The sequence below is a fragment of the Sabethes cyaneus genome, chromosome 2 (genome assembly GCF_943734655.1).
Source record: "Sabethes cyaneus chromosome 2, idSabCyanKW18_F2, whole genome shotgun sequence".
Lineage (NCBI taxonomy): Eukaryota > Metazoa > Arthropoda > Insecta > Diptera > Culicidae > Sabethes > Sabethes cyaneus.
The window spans coordinates 173378495-173392441 of record NC_071354.1 but is presented as its reverse complement, the minus strand read 5'-3'; the positions used below and the strand labels follow the sequence as shown (position 1 = coordinate 173392441).

The 13947-nt window shown below is 42.9% G+C and overlaps 2 protein-coding genes across 5 annotated transcripts in view; one reads left to right on the top strand and one right to left on the bottom strand.

Moving 5' to 3' along the window:
• The window catches only part of LOC128733674 (uncharacterized), a 174246-nt gene that overhangs the window by 125752 nt on the left and 34547 nt on the right, over positions 1–13947 (top strand). The gene's annotated exons all lie outside the window — the stretch shown is intronic.
• On the bottom strand, positions 6812–12238 carry LOC128736364 (uncharacterized). Its single transcript, XM_053830840.1, has one exon. The coding sequence runs from the start codon at positions 12236–12238 to the stop codon at positions 6812–6814; it is 5427 nt and encodes a 1808-aa protein (XP_053686815.1).

Below are 13947 nucleotides of genomic sequence, written 5' to 3'. Positions count from 1 at the left end.
CGATTCTCTCCTAATTCCGGAACAGGGAGTAGTCAATGCTCATATCTGGTTCGATAATGTTAAGTTGTTTCAGATAATTCCTGTGAACCTTTACTGCGGCAAACGGACGATTACAGTTCTTGCGTTGCTGGACGAAGGAGCGTCAGTGCCGTTAGTGGAGAAAAGCTGAGTGGATGGTCTGGCAGCTGTCGGCGTCGTGCTCCCGGACGGCCGCTATTGCACGAGTGGAGAAGTCCCTGCGGTTGAATCTTTGACCGTCAGCGCCAGGTGCGGACGAAAAGTTATTTCTGAAAACCGTCCGTACGGTTGGGAAAAAATGCTGCTCCAACAAAAGCTAAACGCTGAAGAGCCGTCTGAACACTATACCTACATGCGCGGGCAGGTAATCTCGTCGTACAACGGACCGTCGGAAATGCTTATCGGGTTGAACAACATCTACTCGCTCGCTCGCCCCGATTGAAGAGAAGATCGGTTTCGTACTCGGCTGGATCTTACCTAGGTGTTCATTATGAAGTCATCAACGAAAGCCTCAGGCTCTTAAAAACCCACTACGCGCTGGAGGAATCGGCGACGAGTGTGCCGCGGGAGTTAGCTTAAGAGAAAAGAATGTGGGAGTTAATGGAGCTAACTACCAAACGAATCGTGATCGTTCCGAGACCGTACTTCTGCGGAGTACAGATGATCCGCAGTTTCCGGACAGCCATCCGATGGCCTTAAAGAAGCTGTAGAATGACCCGGAGCCTCGCCAAAACATCTGCCGACAAGTACCAGAAGAAGAGGTACGCACACCTGGCAACGGCAGAGGAACTCAACAAAACGGAACCCAGTAAAGTGTAGTATCTACTCTTAAACGTCGTCCGGGACCCTAAGAAACCAGAGAAAATACGGCTCTTTTGATGGGACGCTGCTGCAGCTGTACAAGAAGTGTCCCTCAACTCCAAACTGTTGAAGGGATCCGATATTCTTATTCCGCACTTGTCCGTCTTAATCTGTTTTCGAGAGCGTAAAATCGCCATTGGCGGTAAAGTGGCTGAAATACATCACTAGCCCAAGACGATCGCTCAAGATAAGCGCTTTCTACGTTTCCTCTTTCGCAAAAACCCTCAAGATACTCCAAGCGTTATCCAAGCGTCCAAGTAATCCAGAAGCAGCAGAGCAATTATACATCGCCATTACGCCGATTACTTCGACAGCGTCGTCTGGGTGTCCAATTGTCCCGAAGTGCTGCAGAGTCTGGGTGAGCAAAATTCTGTTCCGTCAATGCACTTCGCCCAGACTAACGCAGTTGTACGTCACCCATGCGGTCGTGTCTTGTACACAACCCCTCTGATTTTTCGATCCACTGGGTATGCTTTCGCCGTTCACTACCCACGGAAAGATCATCAACTGGGACAAAGAGATCGCGAGCGACTGCTGAGATATGTAGAAGCGTTATATAGGCCTGTTCTCGGACGTAAAGAACGTTCGCATTCTACGATGCTATCTCGGAGATTATCTTTCCTCTATGGCCGAATCAATCGAGCTACATTTTTCACCGATGCCAACAAACATGCGTAGGGATATGTTGCAAGTACACAGTCGAGGTCGAGGGAGTGGTGTGATTTCCCATTATCCTATCCCGAAAGCATGGTCTAACGGGTACTCTACCACGAAAACTTCGGACACGCCAATCGGGAGACCGCAGTGAAGCAACTTCGCCTTTTCCAATTAACGCAACAGTGCATTTGGTTCAAAGTGTATCGCTATCTACCAGTTGCTCCGCGGATGAGTCCACTTCCGATTCAACAAGTGTCGCCCTACCGTCGCCACGGTAGGGCGACACTTGTTGAATCGGAAGTGGTTAGCGTGGTGGGCTTAGACTGTTTGGGTCCCATTGAAGTGATCGTCTGCCGAAAGAAAATAGAAAGGTGGGTAGCAGTTTTCAGCTGCCTAGCCATATACGTGGTACATCTGATGGTCATCCGGTGGTTCTGCAAGGCGCATGGAGCTCCCACAGAGATCTTTTCGGATAATCCCACGTGCTTTTGAGGTACCGCCACCGAAATACTGAAAATCTAGTACATCAACATTCATGCAGTACCTTTAGGCAGCGCATCGACAGTATGTCATTTCAATCCACCAGCCACACCGCACATGGGCGGAATATGGGAGCGGGCGGTAGGTAAAGAAAGCATAAATGCGTTGGACGATGGACGAATCCTTACTGATGAAGTTCTGCTAGAGGCCCTAGCGGAGATGGAAGATACTATCACTTCTCGACCGTACATGTCGTATAAATCAGCCAACGAAGAAGCGATTACCTCTAATCATTTCCTCCGTGGAACAGTTATAATAGCGGACATAAGAGTAGATAGTTTCATCAATGCTGCCGAAGCAAGACACCTACCGCAGCAGTGCACATAAGAAGGGCCCCATATAAAGTAGCGGCCAAAATTGCCGAATGCAAAATTTCACATTTTAGCACATGTTTAAACGCGGTTTTGTAGTAAATTATCTATATTTTTATGATTCGCGAATTAAATTTTGATAGAAAAAAAATATCATGTAGAAATAAGCCGTCAAAGTTGCCCATTTCAAAAGTTTGAAAAGTAAGTCATTTTAAAAAAGTCAAAAAATTAAATAGTTATCGAGGATGTAAATATTATTGTTATATATCATTTTAAAACTGATATCTTGGTCTATTAAAAACTGAAATGAAAACAAATTTAAACTCAATGAGGAGCGCCATAGGCTACTTATAATAAAAATGAAATTCTCATAAACTTTAATCAAAAAACAACTCTTGTCGCCTTTTGTCGCCGCAGTTTCTTAAAGTGCGTCTGAAAGCTCGAAGTATGTTTTATCAAAACATGAATTAAAAGTTTGCTATAATTTGACGTTTTCCGAAAAAAAATAATTTTTAAATTGTCATATTTTTAGCAAATCTTTAAAATTTTAAGTACTCTTTCAACAAATTTGATTATCTTTGTTACTAAATTTATTTAGTACCTGAAGAGAGTTTCAATGAGAAAATGGGAGAATCCCCGCGAGAAAAAAAATTTTTTTTTGTCAAGCAAATATTTATATCGAAAACATTTGATCATTTTTCCCCAAATCACCCTAAATATGAGTTCTTATAAGTTTAAATCATTTCTTTTGTAACAAATATAATCTAGAATCAATTTGAAATTAAAAAATAATTTTGGCCAAAAATCGCAATTTTCCGACTATTGTGCAGTGGTCCTAGAACCTAGCCAACCAGTTTATATCAAATTTCTGGACATTTTATCTTTCCAACGACATATTAACTGTTATGTTTCGTTCAGTAGTATAGTAGCTATTAGCATTTGAAATCTTTCATTCAAACGTTACACTTCTATTTTTCGTTTTCACAGAGTGCTATCCAGTATAGTAAACAAAGACGTAGTCCTACGTCAAAAGACCTTTATTTCAATATATCAAAATGCTAATGCTCAAAATGCGAATTCCCTATGAAAATAGCCTATAATGTCGAAAAAAAGATTAATTTTATCCCAGCGGAACTCGAAGATAAAACCATTTATATATCTTCAGATCGTGAAAACTAGGATCAAATGCCCTTCTTTTGGCCAAAACTGCTAGAAATAGATGCGTGCCGTGAACAAGTACCACACCATTGGAATCCCCATAGAAATATCTTTATTTTTGATGTCAAAAGATCGAATGTAGCCCAGCGGTATTTTGAGATACTGAGATAAAGGACCTTTACGCAAAAAAATCCCTCTGAGCACTGCTGCTGAAATTAGTTTTCCGTACTATCCGAACAAAGCCAATGATTGTTTAATTTTAATAACGAAGTAATATGCTTGTAATAGAACTGAAAAGTTGCTACTGTACAGGGCGAATTGTAAATCTTATTGCACTCAGCAATGTAACCTCCTTCAGCACAACACAATTTAAAATAACGCACATGGCTTGAACTATTTCACCCACTTAGCAATTTATTGTGGAAGTTACTGCAGCAACTGTGAAGATTTACAAACCATCTATGCCCCCATTACTGCACAATCAGCCACCACACAGAATGCTCGTATGCCATTAATCAACCGATTCAATGCGAAATAATATCGTATGCTACTTCATGCAAGCAAGCATTTCAACAAATGCCGATAACTGCTGCAGGGGAATATTACACAACCATAAAACCAACTTAGCACAGCAACATTACACTTGGTTTAGCCTTTCGTTCAACTGGCATGCAGTAAGCTAGTAGTTAGACGTCCATCAGTAATTGAAAAAGGGTTCAAGTATTCGCATTTCTGTTCAAAGCAAATGTAAAATATAAGGAGTTTCCGTAATTCAACCAGCAAATGGTTTTATTTGTTTTTAATTTTGAAATACACTTGTGATCTGTTCATAAGCGTATTGCTATAGTTTGTGTTCCATTTTTGATAGAATATATAATCTAGTGGGAGCAATTTCCGGAATGGAACGACTATACAGAGTATGAGAAGCAGTAAATGAAAATGAAACAGTTAACAATGACAGTTAATAAAAAAAATATCTAAAATTATTTTAATTGCGTACTTTGAATGATAACAGTGTCAGTTCTATGTAAATTTCTTTCCACTGCAGTTCTAATCAATCATTGCAGACATATTAATAATTCTACCGCTCATATCGGTAGGCTACATGCAGACAGTTGTTGACAGTATGGTTTATATAATTTTCCGGATCTCAGAGTTTAAATCTATTACCATTATAATATTCTGGGATAACCAGCATTTAATGTAGAACATCTGCGAAATGAAAAAAAATAACGTAGTATCATGATATGCAGCCATTTTGAAGTTGAGTGCAACCACAACGCAAAGACTCATTCTTCATTCATCGCCATGAAGGATACTAACGCCTACCGGCGGTGGCACCAGGACAGGGATCATCATTTGCACACACTCGCGTTTAAGTGTATGACAGGCGGCAGTTTCGAAGCTAACAGGAAACTCGTTCTCTTGAAAATTGTGAAAATTGTCAAGTGATATGCTTTATCTTGATGGCAGCAAGATTATTATGCTTTCATCCATGTCAGAGATATGAACGGTACAGTTTCGTTCTCAGTTTCGACTTACACCAGGTACCGACTATAGTGTTGGTAATTATTTTAAATTATTTTCCCATGATTATTAGCAGAGGGCGTAGAAAGCCTAACGACCCAGTCCAATTTTGCTGCAAGTTGCCAACGCAGTGAATGTTTCAATTAAAACTTGTACACAGAAATAATTACCACCAACCAATGGCAGATAAAAATCAACATTGAGGTAATAATTTTTGTAATCAGTATCTACATGGGCGTAAAGAATACATCGTTATCGAATAAAATTATAGTGATTATCATTGAATGAATAATATTCAAATTATCGGCAAAATATTTATCCTACTTCAATAATTGCAGAGTCATCAATCATCATTATATAAAATCATACGATTTGGTCTTCAGTGTAACAAGTTATGACATGTGATTATTTACCTACCGTTCTGAATCAAACTTCGAACTTATTTTGGATGTGAGTAATCAACAGAAGCATAGATTGAAACTAATTGTAATATTTTCCGTCTTCGACCTTCGCGCACTTGGTTCAAATCGTAATCTTCACGATGCACAGTCGAGGGGTTTTCTTTCACTGCATAGAACGGGCCGACGCTTGTTGAAGAGATAACACATTTATTGTGAGACGACAAAGTGGTTGTATATTGCACCTTCCTTATGTACGTACTTGGAGACAACTGACTCAACTCATGCAGGTCATTAGTTATCAGAGCTATCAGATGCTGATATCTGCTATCCCTACTCTCCTATTTCCGAATATTGGAGATCGGCTGAGACTAATATATGGTAAGCCGAGAGTGAGTTCTTTTCTCGCGGTCATCAGTTAAGCTGATGATCGTTGTAGAGTGGGTTTGAAAACTACCAATAGCTAATAAATTATACAATATTTTACATACCGGCCGCCTTGGAATACGCGGTATTTCGAACGAACTAATCTACAATTTAAATTCTACGCTTCTATGCTACAATTAACGATTTTCTGCAATTAATGGTATTGTCAACAACACGTGGAATTCTCTGGTGTATGGGATGCGAATCAACTCGAGGCCCGCTGCGTGGAATGCTGTCACTGGATGTCTTAATGGTGTGAATTGAAGCCCTCTTTATCGTCATATCTTGGAATCGTCAGAGTTGGACATGCATGACCACCCAAGATCGAACGCATCGAATTCTGCTTGGTTGCGTACCCAGGTTGCCGCCTGGCAACGTGGGGGATGGATGACTGTAACGATGAAAGGCGATTTTTTACGAGTCAAAAACAAATCTAAAACGACTTCCCTGTCGCGGAGGCTTGCGCGCCTCCGCGGACGCTCCTGCGCCGATGGTGTTGAACGTGGTTCCATCATTCTACTAGACTCATTGATCCGTTGAGATGAATGAAGGTTTAATGGCAATGGACGTTGTGTAGTTCTTTGAACCGCTGTAGACTGATGGATGCTCTGGTAGTGACGAGGCGGACGTAAATAAACTTTGGTACTAATGAATAGTACCAGATCCCGTGACTCACGTGGTGTTGATCACAGAACCGACCCAGGATTCACCCGGATATAGACATGGTTGAAGTACGCTGGCGCTGGCAGGTTTCACAGAAGACATCGTTGATCGGCCGACCGCCGTGGTAGAAGGTGGCTACGTAGACAAAACATTCCTTGAGCTTTTTAGAAATTCAATAAAACATAAACACTTAACTGGTATGCGGGAGCCTCCTGGCTCCCGCAGGCGCCCTGCGCCTTCGTTGGGGGAGGCCTAGTTCTCCCCAGATGGTGGTTGCTCATTGTCGCTGATGGGTAGAATGCATATTTTGGAGATAGCACGTACGATCTCCCCATGTTTGGTTCTAACTCTAGCAACTCTGACGTTTCCGTCAGCTCCTGGAAGGACCTGCGTCACCCGCCCCAGAAGCCACTTGAGGGGTGGAAGATTATCTTCCCTGATCAGTACCATGGCGCCTACGGCTAGGTTATTCCTTTGTTTTGTCCACTTAGTCCTGTTATGAAGGTCGGACAAGTATTGCGTGGACCACCTTGTCCACACTCGTTGTACGAAATCCTCAGTCTGCTGCCACCTGGCGAGTCTGTTCTCAGAGATATGCTGCAACCACGGTCCTGCCACTGCCGTTAGTGGTCGTTGAACCAGAAAGTGGCCTGGTGTTAACACATCAAGGTCACTAGGGTCGTTGCTCATTTGCGTAAGCGGTCTGGAATTAAGACACGCTTCGATTTGCGTCAAAACTGTATTCAGTTCGTCGGGTGCAACCGTCCGTAGACCAATCACCTTCTTCAAATGCTGTTTCATTGATTTGACCGCCGCCTCCCACAAACCTCCGAAATTGGGGGAGTTGGCAGGTATGAATTTGAATGCTATTCCATCGTCCGCTGCTCCAGAGGAAATGGAATGTTGACTCTCTTGATTCCTAAATAATGCAGTCAGTTCATCCAGCTGTCGTCTTGCTCCAACGAGGTTGGTACCGTTGTCACACATAATGAGAGCGGGTTTTCCACGTCTTGCCACGAACCGTCTTAGAGCGGCCAAAAAACCTTGAGTGGTGAGATCAGCAACCATTTCAATATGCACTGCTTTCGTCACCAAGCAGACAAAGATTGCGGCGTAATGCTTGATGGGGATTTTCCTTCGATTGGGATAGTTAATCAAAAAAGGACCGCAGTAGTCAACGCCGACACGCAGAAATGGCGGCGCCGGAGTGACTCTCTCCGCGGGAAGGTCTGCCATGAGCTGCTCGTGCACGGTAGGCTTGCTCCGAAAACAGGTGATACATTTATGAACAATACTGCGAGCCAGACTTTTAGCGCTGAGAGGCCAAAACCGTTCGCGAACGCTAGCTACCAACAGCTGCGGTCCGGCGTGGAGATGTTCGAAATGATAACGACGCATTATCATGGTCGTCAACGGATGATTCTTATCCAATAGTATCGGGTGCTTTCTGTCCGTCGTAATATTCGCATTTTCTAACCGACCACCAACTCGCAACACGCCGTCAACCAACCTAGGATGTAGTGTTCTGATGCGAGATGTCAGTTTCACTTCTTTGTTTCTCGCAAGATCTTCAAGCTCCTGGGCGAAGCATTCCTGTTGCGAAAGCTTCACTAGATGCAGAAGGGCGGTTTCCCTTTCCCCAAGTGTCACCGGACCCGACATCTTGCAGTTCGTTTCGCGTACATGAAGGGCATTGTGCTTGAATCTCATCAATAATGCGACCAGCCTTTCCAAGCGATGAAGTGTAGATCTCAAACTAAAAATGTCACTTGGTGGGGAGACTGTGCATACAGATGACACTGTGGAATCTTCTTCGAGGTAGGGTCGATTCAACTCTTCCAATACTACTTCTTGCGCCTGTGGCCAGTAGAGTTTCTCCTGTTTTAACCAATTGGGACCTTCCCACCACAATGAGCTATGTACTAGATCAGAAGGTGAAACTCCGCGTGATAGAAAATCTGCTGGATTATCTGTGCCGGCTATGTGTCTCCATGTTCCGTTTTTAGTGAGATGTTGCACTTCAGAAATCCTGTTAGCGACGAACATTTGGTAGCGGGATGGGTTTGATGACAACCAATACCTCACGATCATAGAATCGGTGTGGAAATATGCTTGAGCAGACACCGAAATACTTGCAGCCGTTTTCTCGTAAAGGTGAGCTAATAAAACGGCGGAAGACAGTTCCAATCGAGGAATTGTCAGTTGTTTCCTCTTCTTTTCCAGTTCTGCGAGTGGGGCAACTCGTAATTTGGCTACCAACAGATTAGACGTGATTGTTCCATCAGTATGTCTACATCGTACATATATACATGCTCCATAGGCTTTCGTTGACGCATCACAAAAGCCGTGGAGTTCTAGCGAGAGACAATCCTTCCGAAATTCGATCCATCTTGGAATCTGCAACATTTCTAGTTTTGATAAACTGGTTCGAAACTCGATCCATTGGGTTTGGAGATCGCCCTGCAGAGGTTCGTCCCAAGAAACTTTCTGCTTCCAGAGAGTTTGGACGAATATTTTAGCAGAAACGATCACGACAGCAATAAGTCCGATAGGATCGAATATTTTTGCTAAGTCGGAAATGACCGTTCGTTTGCATATTGCCGATGAAGTCCATTCCGGAGCTTTAAAGCGAAATACATCTATTCTGGGCTCCCAGATCAGTCCTAGGGTTTTTATAGTGGCACTTGAATCATCGAGTTCGAAAGAGACGCGGTCGTCGTGTAACTCCGCAGGTATCTTTACCAGAACGGCGGGGCAATTGCTACTCCATTTTCGCAAATTAAATCCTCCACCTTTCATCAGTTGTTGCATATCACTACACAGCTTGACCCCATCTTCAACGCAATCAACGCCGGTCATCATGTCGTCAACATAAAAGTCCTTGGCTAAGATTCTCGCTGCGTTAGGATATTTATGTCCGTCCAGTTCTGCTAGTCGCTTGAGACATTTTGTTGCCAAGTAGGGTGCCGACGCTGTCCCGTATGTGACGGTATTTAACTGAAACACTCGAATGTCATCGCTTCGATGGTCTCGCCAGAAGATTTTATGCAATTTTCGGTCCGCCCATTGTTGCAATACCATGCGATACATTTTTTCAGCGTCCGCTACGATGGCAATCCGATGAAGTCGGAAACGAAGAACGATCGAGATGATGTCGTCCTGAACCGTAGGTCCGACCATTAAAGCATTATTGAGGGATACCCCGGTCGACGTGATGCACGATGCGTCGAAAACGACTCGCAGTTTTGTGGTAGTACTATCGGCCTTAATAACGCAATGATGCGGGATGAAGTACTGTGGCAACGCAGCGTCCTCTTCATCAGCAACTACCTCCTCCATATGTCCCATGCGAAGATATTCATGGATGAACTCACTATACATCAGCTTTAGTTCGGGATTTAGATCTAGGCGGCGTTCCAGAGACAAAAAGCGTCGCAACGCCGAAGATTTTGAATCTCCAAGTTGACGAATAAGAAAATCCTTCTTGGGAAGCGTAACAATGAACCGCCCAGTTGCGTCACGCACTGTCGTGCGGTCAAACAGTTTTTCACAAGCGTATTCCTCCAGAGACAATATACTATTCGTTTTACATGACTCTAATTCCCAGAAGCGTGTCAATAAATCATCTAGTCGCTCGGTGCATGCGTTTGCGACATGTGGTCTGCGAGCGTCGGTCTCGACAGGAAGGTTTCCGCAAACAATCCAACCAAGCGTTGTGTTTTGTGCGATTGGTCCATCCTCACCCAATCTAATCTTTTCGTGGTGTAACAGATCGAAGAATAAACCTGCCCCAATGATAACATCAATGCCGCCAGGTTCCATAAAGTGTGGGTCTGCAAGGGCGATGCCGTCCGGAAGTTGTAGACTAGTGGAATCTATCCTCCGGATGGGAAGGTTCAACGTAACTTGTGGAAGCACATAGAAAATCTCCTCTCCAATGAACGATGAAATACGAGACCGAATCCGAGCAAAGATGGATTGTTTACATTGTTTTGAAACTTGACCAATGCCGCTTATCGAGAGTGTTTCACGAGAACGCTTGAATTTCAATCGTTGCGCTGCGCGTTCTGAAACAAAGCAGAGCTGAGAGCCACTGTCAAGTAGTGCTCTAGCTTGCATAGTATTTCCAAAATTATCTTCAAGAATCAAGACCGCAGTTGCCAGCAAGACTGATCGCGATGACTTGATTTCTTGGGCAGTGAGTACAACATTAGGAGAGTCAGTATGGGGTGGCGTTTGCATGTTTGGGCCTGTAACAGGAACGTAAGGTTCGGGAGATTGGTAAAAGGATTGCTGGGAACTGGGTAGAGTTGGCTTCTTTTGTTGTGCGATTGAGAGTGTCTGATTTGATTGTGGGTTCTGTTCATTTTGTTGCGAGCGCTTATTCGATTCCAATGATTGCTGTTCATTAGTGCGAATGTTGATATGCAATAATGAATGATGCCGCTGTCCGCAAACACGACATGTGCCTCGCGAACAAAATTTGGAAGTGTGGCCGTGAGTAAGACAATTGAAGCACAAGTTGTTACTGTTCACTGCATTTCTTCGTTCATCCACCCTCATTGCTTTAAACCGTTTGCATTGGTACGCGAAATGTTGTTCATCGTCGCAGAAAGGGCACGATTGCTGCTGGACCGAATAACTGCTGCTGATCTTGAATTGTCTCTTTGGTTCTGCTGATACCCGATTTTCGCCCGAAATCGACAGCAACACTGTCCTGTGGTTCGACAGGAATTTGATCATATCATCGTATGTGGCAACATCGGTTGATCGATGCTCTGTTTCCCATAAACGTAGCGTTGTTGAATCAAGCTTGCTTGCGAGCATGTATGCCAAAAGCGTGCTCCAAGCGTTCGTGTTTTCTCCGAGTTTCTTTAACATCTGGAGATGTTTTTCAAACTCTCCAATGACATAATTGAGTGCTTCGAATGATTCCTTCTTCATTGAATTGACTGCAAAGAGAGCATCTAGGTGGGATTTAACCAGCAGCTTTTTGTTTTCGTAACGTGACTCAAGCGAATTCCACGCTACAGAGTAATTGTTTGCAGTGAGATCAATCGATGCGATTTGCTGGAGTGCCTCTCCTGCTAGCGAAGTGCGAAGGTAAGTGAACCGGTCGATGTCAGATAGATGCGGATTGTCACCTATCAGGTTTTTAAAGGTGTCCCTAAAGGTGATCCACTCCATATGAGCTCCTCGGAAGGTCGGTATCGTCAGTTCCGGTAGCTTGACTCGCAAGGCAGATGCTGTTGCCGGAGTGTTAGTCGGTGTAGATAAAGTATTCTGAACACCTGAACTAGCCTCGTGCAAAACCATTTCTAGTGATTGCTTTAACTTGAAGTAGCGGTTTACAAATGCTTTCAGAATCTTTGAATTCTGCGCTCTACTATCTGCTATTTTAGCCGCAGTTCGCTGAGCCTTAGTTACGGCCGACAATGTTGCAGCTGCCTCATCCTTGCCGGTATCGTCATCGGTATCGCATTCTTCCAGTATAATTTCTATATCACCGCGCACGTCACAATACTCATCATATACTTGTTCCAACTTTTTCAATCTCGCCAGGACCGATCCTTTGTCACGCTCATCTTGATATTGTTGCACAAATTCTTCAATGGATTCTATCACATCTAGCAATTGACGTTCCCTTTTCGTCAGCTTTCGCAAGTCGGAGCGAGTCATATTAGCTACAAAATGAATTCTAACCACTGCACTTCACACAAATTCACGCCGCGTAATCGAACGTTTTCGCGCTTGACAGAACCCACAGATTTACAGGCTATCAGGGACTTTAATTCATTCAGAAAAAAAACCAACTACCCACGGTGATCTTAAACCAGCGAACCAAATCTGTACCCAAATCAAGTGAAACACAATCATGCAATAATTGAGTATTTTATTTTTCGATTTTTCGTTTTCGCCACATGCAATTAATCAGCGTAAGATCATGCGTTCTTAACGCCACCCTTGACTTTCTCCTTATTATTAGGTACTTAGCTTGGATTTCTTTGTAGAAAACCGTATGCGGCAGGGAACAATTAACAGTCACCGCTGTAAATCCGTGTCCAATCAGCAACGCAACCACGTTTTCGTATATCAGCCGCAACCACACCGAGCAGCAAGCAAGCAGCAGAAAGCAGCACAATGCCGCCTTAGATTCTCCGCACAATAGCCGATCCACACCGTCGCACAGCGATTAGAATTATTCACTCCGGCTCACCGTGGTCCCTTGTCGCTTCGATCGAATCCGGTTCGAAGGACCAGTGTAATATTTTCCGTCTTCGACCTTCGCGCACTTGGTTCAAATCGTAATCTTCACGATGCACAGTCGAGGGGTTTTCTTTCACTGCATAGAACGGGCCGACGCTTGTTGAAGAGATAACACATTTATTGTGAGACGACAAAGTGGTTGTATATTGCACCTTCCTTATGTACGTACTTGGAGACAACTGACTCAACTCATGCAGGTCATTAGTTATCAGAGCTATCAGATGCTGATATCTGCTATCCCTACTCTCCTATTTCCGAATATTGGAGATCGGCTGAGACTAATATATGGTAAGCCGAGAGTGAGTTCTTTTCTCGCGGTCATCAGTTAAGCTGATGATCGTTGTAGAGTGGGTTTGAAAACTACCAATAGCTAATAAATTATACAATATTTTACACTAATTGTTGCGTGAAAAATTTAAATCACACTATTAGGAGGATTTAAAAAGACAAGAAAAAGGAAATAATTTCGCTTATTTAAGTTGAGTGGCACTAAAAATACTAATATTTATCAAAATTATACAAGTGTTCGAAGTTTGAATCAAAACCGAACTGTATCTTTAGAGAGTTTTTAATGTAAAACTATATTTTATATTCATTTTAAACATTTTCCCACGAAAATAAATAAATTGTCATGCTGTTAAACAATTTCAGGAGGTAGGATAGAAAAAAATGAACGCGTTAGTGCTATCATCATAACCATACTATCAAAGAGGAAATCCTCTTTGCTGGGACACTTAAGGTTTCAGTAAAAACTTTAATGTAGAGAAAAACAATATTATAAGCAAAAAAAAATAGAAAGCAGCAAAATTTGCGCAGCTAGGTTGAATTTGAAAGTATTTTGTGCACAAATAAGTTCAAATCGAAAGCTGTCCCCTATGCTCGGACATGATAATTTGATCTATTAAAACCTGAATCAATGGATGAAAAAGATCCTAGAACATTTTAAAACTCCAGCACAAATCTTGGGAGTTCAGTTTTTGCAGGTTTGCTGTATAAAAACTGAATAAAGTACTATTCACATAAACTGTTTGTTCAGAGTGCTGGTAATGCGGAATGCATACGAAAATATACGCGGCAACACCATTTACAAGGCCCGTTGTAGGTTGACATCAAACTATAAC

Excerpts from the sequence above, each read along its gene's own strand:
- LOC128736364 (XM_053830840.1), bottom strand. The coding sequence starts at position 12,238 with ATGACTCGCTCCGACTTGCGAAAGCTGACGAAAAGGGAACGTCAATTG.